Here is a 17,755-nt window from a genome sequence, read left to right as displayed (position 1 = left end):
AGTGGATACAAGACAAATCCTGTGGTGTTCCATAAATCAGGGGCCACTGGGCCGATCTCTCTCCTCCCACCAACTAAGGAAGGAGTAGAATCATGGTTAAAACAATCCAAAAGTGAACCATGGTTGATGGTATCAAAAGCTGTTGAGGTCTAATAAGACCAGAATGGGTATACCTCCCCCATCCAAGTCACAACACAGGTAATCTAGAAGATTGACCAATAGTACCTATGCCCCAAAACAAGGCCTAAACCCTGATTGGATTGAAGACTGAAAAGGATCAAGATAATCATTTTTTTAGGATGATGCAAAGTTGATTCATCCTAACTATTTCAACAACTGTCAAGCCCAAGCAATAGATCAAAAAATGAAGGGTTCAAGTTGACTGGCTTATTGTAATTCTACCTTTAGTACAGGAATCTACCCAGACTGCTTGACTTCTCTTGGGAATAGACAGATAAAATTCCATGGAGCCTGAGATGGGGAAGACTGTTAATCTTGGAGCTCTTGCAGCTGTGCAGTGATTCAAGGCTAATTGCCCACTTGAAATACCCTGCTGGCTGGGTATTTCCCACCATCAACTCTCCTTTTAAAAAAATTACTTTAATTATTTGCATCCAAAAATACTTGGGGTACATCACATCACATCACATCAAGGCTGCCAGAAGCTCTCAGTTTCCTGGACTCAAATCGTCACTTTCCCCATCTGCTTCTCATATAAACTGGGAGGGGCAAGGGTTCATCTGATGGTAGAAGGCAACTAAAATAGCATCCTATCCATTTCCTTGGAGATAACAAACAAAATGAAGTACCAGCTAACAGGACAAGGCAGTACCCCAGTTAATACTAATAATTGTCTGCAAGAGGAGACAATTTTATCTTTTATCACCACAATGTAGGCCTGAACATAGGCACATATTCGTACTGAGTTAGATTCATTTCTGGACTTCCTCCAGCATCTTCCAGATATTGTTTGTGCCACTTCACCTCCCAGTTGGTAAACCAAAGTGTTGTCCATGATTGGACTGTAGAAAGAGGCTGCTCAGAGGCAGTAGTATCACTGCCTGGGACTGAACAAAAGTGCCCATAATCCCGAAACGCTCTTTGAAAACCAATAGGATATGTCAGACTTGTATCTGTACACATAAAATCATATTATGTGACACATAATATTAGTGTTTAGTGGCGTGTTGGTAAGATTGAGAAAAAAAGTTATGAATTTTCACTTCACAAGGCAGTTTCTATTTGTCACACAGCCAGCACCTTTTCCCAAACCAGTCCTGATCAGTGTTAGGTTGATCAACAGGCAGCAAATGGAATACAAAACCCATCAGGTGATCTGGGCTTATGTGAGCATGGCAAATGGAATGGTCAAAAGAGGCATGGACATCATCTGCTGTATTCCAGAACCTCTCCAATCCCTTCCAATGAATCTGATGCTCCAGACTGCCACTTTTACACCACGAATTCCAAATATGCTCCCTCTCATATCCCCCACACCATTTCGATATGGGGTTGTAAGGGCAGAACTTAACAAAGAACAAGAGAATTAGTCAAGGACCAGGAGGAAAAAGTAGAAAACCAAGTATAACAATAGAAGAGAATAGGTGTATATCAGGGTCAAACTGTGGAGCCTTGGTGCTCTCTGAGCTTGGTTGTTTTTTTCAGATGTTTCAATATCCAAATAATAACATCTTCAGTGCTAGAAGGGTCTGGGGTTTGCTCTATTTATATATAGTCGCTTGCCCTGTTGGTCAAAATATTGTTCTTGGTAGTTCCTTGATTAGGCTGCTGTTTATCTGAGTTTATAATTCCTTGATTAAGGTATTATTTACTGCTGGATTGTTAGCTTGGTACTAATCCTAGTGCTAATCCCAGTTTATCTTGGTGTTGATTGCTGACGAGGATGAGTTTTGATCTGTTTCCTTTTTAGATTTTGATTATGATTTTAAATGGTGTATAAATGTTGTTGATTTCTATGTGCTGTGGATGGCTGATTTGTCTTCAGGGTCAGACTCCCGAAATTTTCTAGCATTTTTTAACTTAAAACAACTATATTTTCAGTATGGCTAAAAGCAAGGATGCAAAAGAGCCAATGTAATCTTGGGCTAGATTAATACAGGTCAGTATAATGTCAACTTTATGAAAAAATACTGTTTCCCTCTACAATAAGCTGCTCTGGTCAGATTGCACCTGAGGTTTAATTTAGTAACAATGCAAGCTTTCTGCAAATGCACTAAATCATCAGAAATTAAGGGAAGAGTTGGCAATCCCTAATATGCTACAGAATTTCGGCGCCAGTAAACATGGACCACTGGCTTTCCTTAACAAATATAGGAGCACTGATGAGGAGGAACAAAGCAGATAAAGTCTTTCTGCAAATACTCATCAAGCAACTCTCTTTAGCAGCAGGATTCACCTTTTGACTTGGGGTAGTGATGTGTTATGGAAATTCATAGTCTAATCACAGAATTGGGGTGTGGGAGAGAGTCTGTGCTTCTATTACCTAAACAACATCAATAGAGTCACCATATTTGGCAGGCAATGCAGGAAGAGTTCTTGGTGTTCTTGATGGTGAGAGCAAGAGACTGGTAGCATTGCACATTATGAAATTTTCATGATAGAGAATCAGCTGTTATGGTTCCTCAGTTTCAGTGAATATGTGGCTTGTGAGCTTGCAATCTGCCCAACCCTAATTTCTTGGGAAATGCAACAGGAAGCTAGGTTAAGTTTCAGAGATTCCTCATGGTTGCATATGAGTCATGGCACTCTTTCATTAGCCCTATGTGTAAGTGCTGGTCATAAATAGTTTCAGCTTTTGTAGTGGGGTTGCAAAATGAGTGACCTTATCGATGTGCAGCATTATATTCATATGCAGTGGATAGTTACATTAAAATCCTTGTATGACCAGAAGTTATTAAGATTTGCAGCAGTACTCAGACCTGGTCTGGATTTGCAGAATAACAGAAGTAACTAAAATATAAAGTGTGCTTGTCTTATGGTTTGAATGTTCTAGCCTGTAAAGTCTCAAAGGTTGGGACCAGTGGTGAAATGTAAAATTTGTTACTACCGGTTCTGTGGGCGTGGCTTGGTGGGGGGTGTAATGTGACTGGGTGGGCGTGGCCAACTTTTTTTTTTAATTTTTTTGTTTGTTTGTTTTTTAGTTTTAAAAGAATTTTTCTTTTGCTTTTAAAAGAAAAAAAAAGCCTCTGATGATCAGGCAACTCAGCTGGGATCGTCAGAGCCTTCATTTTTTTTTTACAACCTTTTTGGCCGAAGAGGTTGTAGAAAAAATGCTTTTAAAAGGCTCTGATGATCCCAGCTGAGCTGCATGATCATCAGAGGCTTTTTTTTTTACTTTTAAAAGTATTTGTAGAAAAAAATGCTTTTAAAAGTTTTTTTTAAAAAGCCTCTGATGATCACGCAGCTCAGCTGGGAATGGGGAGGGCAGGGATTTCTGCTACCGGTTCTCCGAACCACCCACCGCCATCGCTACCGGATCGGGCGATCAGGTCTGAACTGGGAGCATTTCACCTGGTTGGGACTGAATAATTTCACATTAATATTTGGGTTATCTGCTTATAACAGACTCCTAACTATAACAATTAACTGATGCTTTATCAGAAATGGAAAACTTCCATGCAGAGATTTCCCATATTATAAACATAGACCTTATGTGTGTTGGTGTTATGAAAAATTTTGGCCAGACTGAAAAAGGAAAGGAAGACCAGACATACTCAAGAGATAGAAGTCAAGACGAACATCAACTTATCTTATAAATGGCAACTTAAGACAGAGGAGAAGAATCCTGGGAAGAATAATTCAAAGAGATCTCACCTTTCTTAACTCACTATCAATGAGTGAACAATTTCTCTCATATTTTCCCACAGTCTGTATTTAAACATTAAAAATACCTAACTGAATTCTGTGTAGTTCTTGCTTTCTTAATTTTGCCCAACTATGTGGGCAAAATTTCCCCCCACTCACTCTCTGCCATAATCTCTTGTCAATACCCAAGCAGACTTTAATTAATACAGAAAGTTGCTAGAGTTCTGTGATGAATTTGTCCCATTTAAACTGGACAGTCAGGTTTCTTTTTCATTCCAGTCCATATCTTGAATGAACAACTGAAAATCAGCAATATGCTCTCCCACAGATGATGCACTCTATCAGAGGCTTCAGTCAAATCATCCAAACTAGCTGTCTGGAGTCTTACACAATTGAAATTTTTGTGAACTCCAGATTGTACTGTAGCAAAAGGGGAGGTTGTTCATTTTGGTCACCTAAAGGCAATAGGCCTATTATTGCTCATAATCAATATCAATTGATAGGGAAATCCTTAAAGCTTAAGGTGGGTATTGAAATAGTATTAGTGCATCTCTGGAGTTTCTTCTCAGGAAGCTGAAAAAAACTCACTAATTTCAAATGTCTACATCACCAATGCATAGGTGTAGCTTCAATGATAATTATCCTTACCTAAATCAGAACAGTGGATAACTCTTAAATAGCACTGACATCCAAAGGGACATACTGGAAATACGTCAAATGGTATCAAGGGTGCTCTGGTAGGAAAAAGGGAATTGTCATCTTTATCATCATCGTCAACATCGTCGTCGTCATCATCATCATCATCCGGATCTTCCATATCCATGAACATTATATTCTTAAAGGTGAAGTATGAAGGCTTTTGGAACGGCTTAGCAAAACTTAAGGCCACAAGAAGCAGAAGTATATATTCCTTCATATTTGTAGAATACCCACTCCTAAAACAAAATATAATGAGTGCCAAACAGAAAAATACCATTATTGATCTTGTAATTTCAGAAATATTAAAAAGAAGTGTCACACATAAATGTCTAGAATATAAATATTAATTCACCTGTTGAAATTTCACCTGAGAACTAAGGTGGCTAAAATGTTTTATTTCTGCAAATTATATGGAACCCTAGAATTTTCTTAGAAACATAACTTTTGAAATGAAGGATTTGATTGTTGCAGAGTACAGTACTCTGTCTGTATTGCCAAAACAATCAGTTTAGCCTTTAGAAATGAAATATTGTAGAAGCTTGGAAGGGAAATAAAGCTACTAAGCTGGAAAAGTTCCTATCCCACTCAGAGTCCTGTCTGTTCTGTGTATAAAGAAGTCCATAGTTGAAAGATAATTGAATGGGGTCCCAGTTGTAAATTATAATCATTCACCCCATCAATTCTTCCAGGACACCATCTACTTACATAGTTTAACCTACATTGTACCAATGGCAGAATATAGTTCTATGCTATTATTTATTTATTTATGTATGTATGTATTTATTTTTATTAAATTTGTATACCGCCCTTCTCCTGCTGGACTTAGCCAAAAATAAAAAACATTCCAATACAAAATTTAAAATTTTTAAAAGAATTACACAACTTTGGCCCAAAATTTAAAACATCCCAACTAAAACCCATAGACAATTAAGAATCTAACATCTCAAAAAGGGGGGGGGGTTACGCCAGCTCTGCTTGGTGGAAAGAAAAGTTTTTAGGGCATGGCAAAAAGCCCGGAGATCTGGTATCATGCATATCTCCGGGGGCAAACCGTTCCAGAGGGCAGGTGCTGCCACAGAGAAGGCCCTCCCCCTGGGGATCGCCAGCTGACACTGCATTATTGAAAGGAGTTAAATTGGGGGAGGGGGGAAGCGCTACAGGTTCCTTTCTTGTTTCTGGCAGAGTTTGCAAAGAAAAGAAAGGGCTTCTGCAACATTCCTACAGTACACCTCGTTAAGAATCCAGAAACAAGGTGTTTGCAAGCAAAAAAAAAATGTTTTATTTTTCAATCCATCCTGTCTTCTAATAAATACTACATTGCTTTCAAGCTGCTTGTAGATCTATCTTTTTATGAACTGCTCATAAAGAGAGCATAGAATTTTTTCAAGTATCAGTATTAGATTGGTTTGTTTTTAGCTTTTCTACCTCCTCATCCTCCCCCCCCCCATTTCCAAAACAAGAATATTTTGGAATTCTGGCATTTTGCCATTCTCCAGAATTTATCAAGAGCTAATAGATTAAAGCTCTATTTAGACCATTAGCTAGTTCCTTCAGGAATCTAAGATGCATGTAACCTGGATATTTTGTAGAAAACTAGAGAGTTTCTGTTTTTGGACAATATAGAAATGCAGTTAAATAAAGTCACAGAGAACAAAAAATACTTCATCCAAGTCATAAGAGATGAAGATAAAATGAATGCATAATGGTCCAATACATATGATTTCTCAGTAATCTGAATATGAGCTTTAAATTAAGGTGAGAAATAATTAAGATGTAATTATTTAAATTTTATAATAGCGATTTGAGTTTTGGAACAGAGGAGATTACATTAATTTTTCTCTAACTTGATAAGCAATGTAATTCTGTGTTCTCTGTAATTTGGCTTGGCCTCCTAATTAAAACAGGTATGAGTGTGCACATGTGAGTTCTTAGAGAAAAACTACATTTTGTGGAACTCTAGATGCCTAATGTCTCTAAAATTCTCAAAAAAAAAGTATTCTAGCTGTACATATTTTAAAACATTGATAGCATTTTAAAATACAGTTTTAGAAGAGGAGCTTAATGGCTGGATCTAGGCATTTCTTTCATCCCTTTAAAGGATACTGCATCTTGTCTCCTGACCCCCCCCTCCCCCCCCAAAAAAAAGCATTGCATTGTTGTTCGGAAGTATTAAATTAACTATTTTTCTGAGCCAGTAAAATGAAAGCAGAGATGGGAAGAATTCTCTGAGCTACTAAAACTATCAGTACTTTGTAATGAACTGTCTTTGCCCTGCCCCCCTAGGGATGCAGTGTAACATTGCTTGACTGCGTTATTTAGAATTAACTGGTTAAGGGAGATGACTGTCATATCATGGTCGTAACCACAGCAAAAACTGTTATGGCACTTTTAAGGCTGACACATCTGCTGTGGTATATGTTGCCTGACCCAAGTTCACTTTGAACAACTGTTTCTGTTATGTTGGCACCCTCTCTGACCCATAGTGACATTTCTATTCCCTTTTCTTCCAAATTACTGAAGACACTGCTATATTAATATATTTTCATTTGTATTAGATCCATTTAATGTTTAACTTTAATACCATCTCAGGTTTGTCCATGACTGCATGTTTAGCAGGGATGTAGGGCAAAGCATGGGTTCCTCGTGAGTAATTTAGTTTAATCTAAGGGGCTCGTGCTTGACTGTAGCCATTCAACTTCAGATAACTGAAAGGCAGCAGGTTGCTTAACTTTTTTTTTTAAAAAAGGATTATTATTAAATTGTCTGAAAATGCACATTCAGTATTATAAAATATGTGCCTTCTGCCTTGTGCCATATATGATAATCCTTTATATCCAACAGATCATTCAAATATTAATGGCTGCCAAGATTATAAGGAATAAAATCCTGTTTTGAAGAAACCGTTGGTGATTTTGAATAATATTAATCTAAACCCTGGTTATAAATTCTTATTTAAATAATATATAATAATAAATAATAATCTCAATAAGAAGAGTATTCCATTTAAATTAACTGGCCGTCTGGCATTTCTGAAATTTTTGTTTTTGCAAAGCAAGTCAGTAGAAAGTGTTTTAATTCAGGCTGCCAACATGGCCAGAAATAATGTTACTTAACTGTATTAATTACATTCAATCAGGGAGTTGGACTGCTTAGTTTGAAATGCTAAAGACTTCATCTGCATGGAGCATAAGGCAGAAAGCTTTTCTGCCTAGTTTTGCCAATACTCATATACCCTTACTTTAAAAGCATAAATATTTGTGAAGCCACATATTTATATGTGCCAAGTAATCTGAACATAGAATTTTATAAAATCAAATTACATTGACTATACATGAAATATGAAAAATTTCTGCTAGCATTAGCTTATTTAGAACTAAGCCCATTTGAGTTCAATGGCACTCCTAGGTAAGTGTTATAGAATTACAGCCTAAATGGTTTTTATCAGATACACAACTATTCCGTTTGATCCAATCAAACAGTCCAAACAGAATAATGAATTCACACAATGATTTCTAATGCGTCTTATTTCTTTACCTAATGGCTATTTTCTAAATGCTAATTATAGGAAGTTCATTCCACTTCTACTTTTCTGTTTTTTTATATAGTAGAGGGCTCAGCTGACAGAATAGGGAAGGCATTCTATACCTCTATTCTCTTTCATCCCTTAGGAAATTAAAGGATGGGGAGATTATGAATTGCTGAAAATACGACTAAATACAAATACTGAGTCTGCGATTTACTTGCTTGACAGAAAGTTCTCTTTAATTCAGTAGGACTTAATTCTGAATAAACACATAAATAAATGATATATTTTTCTGTTCATAGTATAAAAGCAGTTAAATAACAGTGCATTGTTTTCTAATTCAATGTAAAACATTGAACAGTATTTAAATAAATTATTAATATTAACAAAAGAATATTGCTTCATTAGAACACTGATGCATTAATAAAAAGTAAAAAAAAAAAAGACCTACCTTGCAGATTTGTCAAGTTCCTTAAAAATGTTCCAGCTTGATAATTTATAAAAGATTGAGTTTATAAAATTAACAGTAAGTATTTTAAAGGGGTTAAAAATCCCTTCAAAAATCCTTTTCTTCCTGGCACCCTGGGTAATACTTGAATAAACTCCTTCTGTGGATTAGTCTATCTGAGCACTGAAGAATAACACTAAGAAAACTTGTTATTGCTCATGTGTTTTTCATCACTGCCTGTATCTGAGCCAAAACTTCGAGCTAACTCTAGACGTCTAAGCACAAGATGTGGTTAAATTTGAACCTTAATAATGGATGGCACAAAGCCAGTGCAAACCCTGGATGGTTCATTGAAGTCTGTTGTACAAGTACACACCTTCTGAAACAAAATATACCATTTTCTTGTATAGCATTTTGAAATATGCTGTCTATCCAAAGCAATCTAACAGCTTAATCCTAACAGTGATATTGCTTAAGTGACTAGTTAGTGGCAATTCCTAGTTGACCTTGGCTGATCCCTAAAAGCTAAGCAGGATCAGATGTAGTTAGTAGGGCAACCACCAGCTAATTCAAGGCTGTAGAAGCTGAGAAACAATCCAAGAAGACAGTGAGAAATTGTTTCCATACTGCTGCGAGAAAACTACTTGAAGAAAATTTTATTTTTATTTAAGAAGTGTGTGTGTCTGAAAATGTTTGAATGAATGAATTATAAATGATTCATACAAACAAGAGGATATAAAATTTTGTTTAATAATAGAAAAAAAAATAAACATTCATTTTAAAGGCTCTGGTAAGGAGACTGTGATTATCATATAGGGAAAGAATGGCCATTGGGTTACATAACAATTTTTCAGAAATACCTTTCCAAAAATACAGTGTAACAAAATTCAATCCCTTACATATGAATGGTAAGAACTTCACCTTATATTTTTTTACAGTACAAAAGCATTTAGGATATTCACATTAATGTTTTATATGAAAAGGCATATGTGATTCAGTGGGGAAATTCAAAATTTTTTTACTACCAATTCTGTGGGCATGGCTTGGTGGGCATGGTGGGGCTTGATGGGCGTGGCAGGGGAAGGATACTGCAAAATCCCCACTCCGGGGATTCTCCATTCCCACCCCACTCTGGGGCTAACCAGAGGTGGTATTTGCCAGTTCTCCGAACTACTCAAAATTTCTGCTACCAGTTCTCCAGAACCTGTCAGAACCTGCTGAATTTCACCCCTGATGTGATTCCTTTATCGTGATTATTTTAGCTATGCCATCCATTTGATTAAAAACATGCAGGATTAGATCTCATGATATAGTCAGTTAATGTATTGAGGGGATTTTTTCAGAGCCATAGAGCCCTATCTTATGGCAAAAAAAAGTTTGTGACAGAACCACCATTACTATTATTTAAAAAAATATGGACAAGCTTTGGACTTCGCAGTGCATTGAGACCGAGAATGAAAGGAAATGCAGAGAGAGGCAAAGAAGAGCAGTGGTTGGCTCTAGTCTATGTTGTAGATGTTCATGCTCTGAAGATACATTGAAACATTTTATTTCAGGTAGGGATGTTCAAGAATGTTGATCTGACTGCATAATACAATATGATTTTTGGAGTAACTGCAGATCATAAGATAGTTATCCTTCACCTTTTTATTCCAGATTTTGTAATGCACTTCTGAGATTAAAAAAAGTACCGATACATTAAAATATGTATCTTAGAATAGATTAAAATTTTGTACTTGGGAAATTATCCATTAAATAAGTAAATTGAGAAGAAATATGTAAAATGCATTTTTAAATAACCTTTAATGCAGATATTTAAATTTCACAGATGAAGCAGGGTACAAGAGACTTATGAAGAAAGAACACCATAGTAAAATCCAAGTTTGCTTCTATAAGAATAAATTAGAATAAATTAAGAGAGAGAATAAGTCTCTCTCAAGTCATGTTTATCTCCTGATAATTTTGTATGTACTCTTTTGACTTTTCTTGCAAGAATATGGAAATAAATTGCCATGCCATTTCAACTTCTTAATCTAAATTGTACTCTGTTATTTCTGGTTTATCTCCTATATAAGTATCAACCAGCTTATTTTTGGGCCGGCTACAAGAATCTTGATTCTAAAGATATGCAATTTAAGATAAATGTAATTTTTCTAATGTCAGAACATGAACACCAGTTTAAAATATTTGATTTAGAAAATTTGGGAAGACCTATTAAATACATATGTTTATCAAACTGATTTTTTAAAGAAAAGAACTGCTTTTTGAGGGATCTCTAATGTAAACAATCTATATGTCAAAGCTGGCCTTCAAGCTAATAAGGAACCTGAAGATCCAGTGCTCAGTCCTGCCTTCATCAATAGCACTATGCCAACTTATCTTTGTACAAAAATACCAATAGATTTTGTAATCATAGTCAAGAGACTCTTTAGTATTTTTATTCCTTTTCTTTAAGCCCTCATTATATTAGCATTCCATTTATTAAGGCATGCTTCTGTGTAAACACACTACAAAATATTTTTTCAATTGCTTGTAAATGTATTATAATTTGAAAGCCAATAGAAAGAGGCCAAATGCTTTAATACATGACATAATCTTTTAGCAATTTGCTTTGGCTTTGGTCCAGCTTCTTTCATTCAATAGGACATTGTTATGTTGCATAGTTATGGAGCATTAATTTCAGTTCTGTGGGTTTTTTTACCTTTCACTATTTGTAATGCTTTTTGTAAATATACAGGTAGCTCTTGTTGCTCACAGGAGTTTAGTTCCATGCTAATAACTGCAAATAACATGTTTGCAAATAATGAGAGCTCAAACTAACGTTCTTACACATGTGCAGAAAACTATGTCTCATTTTGTGCATGTGTAAAATGCAGAACACTCCGAAAATCTGCCAATGAAACCACACACACAAAAATGAATGGAGGATATACAGAATCCTTTTCCATGAATAAGAAGAACTGATCTACATATGCCAATAACAGATACAAAAAAACATGGGTAATGAAACTGTAGATCAGGATGGCACAGTGGTCTTTGATAGATATACTACCTCTTAATACAAATTAGTTGGCAGATTTAAAGAAGAACGTTCTTTGAATGAAACATTTTTTTTTAAATCCAAATATCCATCTAATTCAGTATCTAATTTCTGGCAGCAACAAGTCAGTTGCTTCCAAGAAGCCCACAATGTTTAATGCTTCTAAAAAGCCATCAAAATTTCAACTGGATTTGTACAGTAATGAAAACTATATAGACCACATTGCTTGCATAAGTGTACTACAGTTCTATGAATATACTGACTACATTTTGCAAATAAACATATCCTTGGGAATATTCCCCATCACTTCTCTGAACTATAATTTTTAGTTTTTTAACAAGTGTAGGGAAAATTTATATAATTTCAGATGGAATGTTTTGACCCTTATAAAATCTTATTATGGCATACTGCTTTAATAAATGGTTGTTAGTGGTTTCTGGAAAAGTTGAGGCTTTCCATACAATGTCACTAGCATTGTTACCAGGTCTTTTAGAATATAAAGCTTTTTTTAACTGTTGAAAAAATGTATGTCATTCTTGTAAATAAGGGAAGGAAAATAATTGAGTTGCATAGCTTCCTAATGAGAAAACATTTCCTCTATTGCCACTTTCTCATAGTCTTAGGGAAGGTTGTCCAACATTGTTGTCCAATACCATGTTTCCCCGAAAATAAGACCCTGTCTTATATTTTTTTTGAACCCCGAAATAAGCGGTTGGCCTTATTTTCGGGGAGGTCTTATTTTGGGGTGCGTGGAGCAAGACGGGGCTCCTCTTGCCGTCTTACCTGATTTCCAGCTCTGCGTTTAAATATTTTCAGAGAGGACTTATTTTCGGGGGGGAGGCTTATTTTAGCGCATGCACTCAAAAGCCCGATTGGGCTTATTATCAGGGGAGGTCTTATTTTCGGGGAAACAGGGTATTTAGTACATGAGAATCTCTCTCATGCACTCTCTCAGAGAAATTCTTTGTTTATGCCTATTTCCTACTTAATTTCTTACAACCTATCTTAATCTAGCACTTCCCATTACTATAAGCTTACTCCAAATACTCCATGTCTGTGTTCTAATCTCTTTGTCCTTTTGCTCTACATTTTTCTGTAAAAAGTATTTCCTAACTCTTCATCTCTTGTAGCCAAACTCTAACCATTTACACTTGAAAATCCCTTTCATGCTTTTGCTGTTGATTTGCATATGGGGCTTTTGTCTCCTCTCCAGCACTCACAACCTTCTTTTCCAGGAGCTGGTTTGTAAAGCTTGGATTGCTGCACAGAATGGTTTTGCTTCGGTCACTTCTTTGCAGATGGTAGTTGGGCTCTTTCCCCTGAACTTTTGGCTCTGTCTCTCAGTGGATTTTAGAGCGCCAAGGCTTTTATCATTCTGGACTGCTGCTGAGTTACTTGCCTTTGAACTGAAAACTTTTCCTTGCCTCTCTATAGTCTTCCTGGTTCAACTCCCCCTCTGCTGTACACACACATATGCTGGATTTCTGGTCCATTTAAGATGCCTTCTCTCTAATTAAGAAGAGGTGGGTCTCTTTCATCCCCCTCTCCCTTTCTGGCAGCACTGAAACTCTAGATTCCAGAAGGGAAGGAGAAATGCCTGCTCAAATTGGGAGGTTCCACATCCTTCCCTACTTTTAAGAGATGAGATCCTTTCTTTAAATTCCTGTCAGATCAGTTCACTTTACATTTCTATATCATGATGAGATAAAAAGTCTGAAAGAATAATTTATATCCTTACTCTCTGTTGTACGGTGAATATGTAGTTTTGTAAAGACATATAATTGTCATTAAAGGATTACTTTCAGATACTTTCAGATTACTTACTACAGATACGACCTGTATCTGTTGTGGCTCCGATCCCCGAGCCCATCTTATCGGAGGAAGAAGGCTCCAAACATGAAGGAGAGGAGCTGGCCAGGCCTCCCTCTCCAGGCCCTTCCTCTCTGGCAATGCCTCAGGTGTCTGCCGAGGGAGAGGAGATTGACCAGGAACCAGGTGTCTCTGATGACAGCGATGGGGGTGATAAGTCGTTCCTGGATCCACGCCAACGAAGGCGAGATAAACGTTTGCAGCAGATGAGGAGGTGTGCCAGGGATTAAGATGAGTCACTGGACCACACCCCACAGGCTATATAAGAGAGTGTGGTGGCCATTTAGACTCTGTGACAGACAAAGCTAACTTCTGGCTAGTCACTTTGTACAACGCCTGATCTGCTGAAGGTTTCATGTTTGAGCTGGACTGTTTTGAAAACTGTGTGTATTAGTTGGTGTTATCTGGTAGAGGAACACTCCCTCTTCTTGAAGTAAAGCACTTGGAAGACGGTTATCGTATTGCTGCCAAGTTCCTGATAATGAACCTTGTGTGTGCTGAGTACTTCTTTAACCCCCGGCTGGCTGTTTGTGTGTGTGTGGGGACGGGGACAGAACAGTATCTAGGCAATAAGTTGGTCACCCATTATGAATGTAAAATCTAATAATTATATTTTGAGCATATCTATGGCCCATTTCAAGGCCATCTTTTCAATGGTGCTGTAGTTAGCTTCTTCTAAGAATAGTTTCTTGGCTAAATGCATTATCTCCATCCCTATGAGTCTATACCGAGTTCTATGTCACAAGCATAATTTATTGATGGAAGCCTTTTCTTACTCCCGGTCTCTAAGGATGAGCCCTTGACACAAAGCTTCTGTCATGTCTTGAAGGCTTAATGACATTCTGATGTCAACTCCACTATTTATTTATTTATTTGATTTATATAGCCATCCATTTCACATACTTGACTCTGGGCAGCTTACAGTAAGATAGATAAAAATAAATGCAATATAATATAATATATATATATTGGGGGAACCTCGTTGAAACATTGCCAAGATACTCTCAATCTTACACGGGAAAAGATCCGAATATGCCAAGACTTGCATACCTGTACCCGTGAAAATCTATTTATTTATTTATTTATTTATTTATTAAATTTGTATACCGCCCTACTCCCGAAGGACTCAGGGCGGTGAACAGCCATAAAAATAAAACATGTAAATACAAAATTTAAAATAGAGATAAAACCGATTAAATAAATTTGGCTGAACCATTTTTAAAACCCCAATAATTTAAAACCAAATTTAAAATTCCCATTTAAAAGAGGAAAATTTAGGTCAGGCCAGCTTGATGAAATAGGAACGTCTTAAGCGCGCGATAGAAGGTACGCAGATCCGGGATCCTCCGTATCGCCGGGGGGAGCTCGTTCCAGATAGTAGGTGCCCCCACAGAGAAGGCTCTCCCCCTGGGGGCCGCCGGTCGACATTGTTTGGCCGACAGCACCCGGAGGAGCCCCTCTCTATGGGAGCGTACTGGTCGGTGGGAGGCTATTGGTGGTAGCAGGCGGTCCCGTAAATAACCAGGTCCTAAGCCATGGAGCGCTCTAAAGGTGATAACCAAAACCTTGAAGCGCACTCGGAAGACCACCAGGAGCCAGTGCAGCTCACGCAGGAGAGGCGTTACATGGGAGCGCCACGTTGCTCCCATCACCACCCGCGCGGCCGCACTCTGCGCCAGTTGGAGCCTCCGAGTGCTCCTCAAGGGAAGCCCCATGTAGAAAGTGTTACAATAGTCCAGACGGGAGGTGACGAGGGCATGAGTGACCGTGCGTAACGAGTCCCGATCCAGAAAGGGACGCAACTGGCGGATCAGGCGAACCTGATAAAAAATCCTCCCTGTCACGGCCGTCAAGTGCTCTTCTAAAGACAGCCGTGAATCCAGGAGGACACCCAAGTTGCGAGCCCTCTCCGTGGGGGCCAATGATTCGCCCCCAATAGTCAGCGATGGCACCAGCTGACTATATCGGGACGTCGGAAACCATAGCCACTCGGTCTTGGATGGGTTGAGCCTGAGCCTGTTTCTCCCCATCCAGATCCGTACGGCCTCCAGGCACCAGGACATCACTTCAAGGGCATCCTTGGGGTGGTCTGGGGTGGAGATGTACAGCTGGGTGTCGTCAGCGTACTGATGGTACTCCACCCCGAAACCACGGATGATCTCGCCCAGCGGCTTTACATAAATGTTGAACAAAAGGGGCGAGAGGACCGATCCTTGTGGCACCCCACATATAAGGGGCCTCGGGGTTGACCTCTGTCCCCCTGTCAACACAGACTGCAACCAGTCGGAGAGAAAGGAGGAGAACTACCATAATACGGTGCCTCCCACCCCCAACCCTTCCAACCGGTGCAGCATGATACCATGGTCGATGGTATCAAAAGCCGCTGAGAGATCTAATAGGACCAGGACAGAGGAACAACCTCTGTCCCGAGCCCTCCAGAGATCATCAACCAACGCGACCAATGCCGTTTCCGTGCTGTACCCAGGCCTGAAGCCCGACTGGAACGGATCTAGATACGTCGCTTCATCCAGGTACTGGGGGAGCTGTCGCGCAACCACACTCTCGACAACCTTCGCAACAAAGCGAAGGTTGGAGACTGGACGATAATTAGCCAATATTGCCGGGTCCAGGGAAGGCTTCTTGAGGAGAGGTCTCACCACCGCCTCTTTCAAGGCGGCGGGAAAGACACCCTCACCCAATGAAGCATTTATAATCCCCTGGAGCCAGCCTCGCGTCACCTCCCGGGAAGCCAGCAGTAACCAGGAGCGGCACGGGTCCAACAAACATGTGGTCGCGTTCAGTCTACCCAGAATCCTGTCCACGTCCTCAGGGGTCACAGGATCAAACTCATCCCAGATAACAGTCTCAGGACCTGCCTCCGTCATCCCCGCTGGATCTACCCAGTCGGAGTCCAGATCTTCCCGAATCTGAGTGATTTTGTCATACAGATACTGAACAAAATCCTCAGCTCAACCCTCCAAGGGGTCCTCCCTCGCTTCCTGTTGGAGCAGGGAGCGGGTCACCCTAAACAGGGCGGCTGGGCGGTTATCTGATGACGCAATAAGAGCAACGAAATGAGTGCATTTCGCTGCTTTTATCGCCACTAGGTAATTCTTAATATGAGATCTTACCAGTGTCCGGTCTGAGTCAGTACGACTGGCCCTCCAACTACTCTCTAGGCGTCTTTTCCGGTGCTTCATCTCCCTCAGCTCCTCGGTAAACCAAGGAGCCAGGTGAGATCGGCGCTGGGTCAGAGGCCGCAAAGGCACGACTCGATCCAGAGCTCCAGCGGCCGCCCTATCCCAGGCGGCCACTAGGTCTCCAGTCGAGGCATGAGCCAGAACCTCGGGAATTGGCCCAAGCTCCATCTGGAACCTATCCGGTTCCATCAGGCGCCTGGGGTGGTACCATCTTATCGGTTCTGCCTCCCTGCGGCGGGGTGCAGCGGTTCGGAGGTCAAGGCGAAGGAGAGAGTGATCTGACCATGACAAGGGCTCGATGACTATGTCCCCTATCTCAAGATCACTCAGCCACTGTCCAGAGACAAAAATCAGGTCCAGTGTGTTTCCCCCCATGTGCGTAGAGCCATGAATTAGCTGGGTCAGATCCATAGCCGTCATGGAAGCCATGAACTCCCGGGCCACCTCAGATGTCTCACCCGCGGACGGCAGGTTGAAATCCCTTATGACCATAAGTCTGGGGGTGTCAACCGCCACTGCGGCGATAACGTTGAGAAGCTCGGGCAGGGCTGCTGCCACGTGGCAGGGAGCCAGGTACGTGATCAGCAAACCCATCTGAACCCCATGACCCCACTTCACAAGGAGGGTCTCACAACCGGCCATCTGAGGGACAGTGGCCTCCCTCGGCCTAAGGCCTTCTCTAATAATAACTGCTACTCCCCCGCCCCTCCCCTGTGACTACAAAAACGTGTGTGTGTGTGTGTGTGTGTGTGTGTGTGTGTGTGTGTGTGTAAAATACATTAATACATATAACCAATATTTGTTTTATCTCCTCAATGAGAATTATCAAAGCTCAAGCAGGGATGGCAAAATGGGAAACAAACCAGTTATAATACAGTACTAACCCAAGAAGAAAAATAACTTCCTTCTTTGTTTTTGGAGCCTTGACTTCTTTCAGAATTAATATTGTCTTTTTATCTAATTTCATATCTTTCCTACCAGAAAATCTAAATATGTGATTTCTTCATAGCCCGCTTTGTTGAATTTATTGCTAGGGAAACCTTCAGGAGACTTGTAATTTTTCCCAAATGCTTTAGATATTCTTCTATAGCTTTGCCTATAAATACCATATTGATGTTATCTAAGTAAGTCTCACATCACTTAACTCTGCC

The 17,755-nt window shown here is 39.6% G+C and overlaps 2 protein-coding genes across 3 annotated transcripts in view; one reads left to right on the top strand and one right to left on the bottom strand.

The window, feature by feature from the left end:
- ASPN (asporin) overlaps positions 1-8,973 on the bottom strand; it is an 18,989-nt gene extending 10,016 nt beyond the window's left edge. The window contains exons 1-2 of the mRNA XM_034438656.3: positions 8,499-8,973; positions 4,474-4,760 (exon numbers count right to left, since the gene is read on the bottom strand). Coding sequence (XP_034294547.1) covers positions 4,474-4,741 — 268 coding nt within the window. The 5' untranslated portion in view covers positions 4,742-4,760; positions 8,499-8,973. The remainder of the gene's footprint in view (positions 1-4,473; positions 4,761-8,498) is intronic.
- Positions 1-17,755, top strand: part of CENPP (centromere protein P) — a 155,363-nt gene that overhangs the window by 73,663 nt on the left and 63,945 nt on the right. The window lies entirely within an intron of this gene.

This window comes from Pantherophis guttatus, chromosome 2 (assembly GCF_059756535.1).
Source record: "Pantherophis guttatus breed Tessera chromosome 2, ASM5975653v1, whole genome shotgun sequence".
NCBI lineage: Eukaryota > Metazoa > Chordata > Lepidosauria > Squamata > Colubridae > Pantherophis > Pantherophis guttatus.
This window is presented reverse-complemented; position numbering and strand designations above follow the sequence as displayed.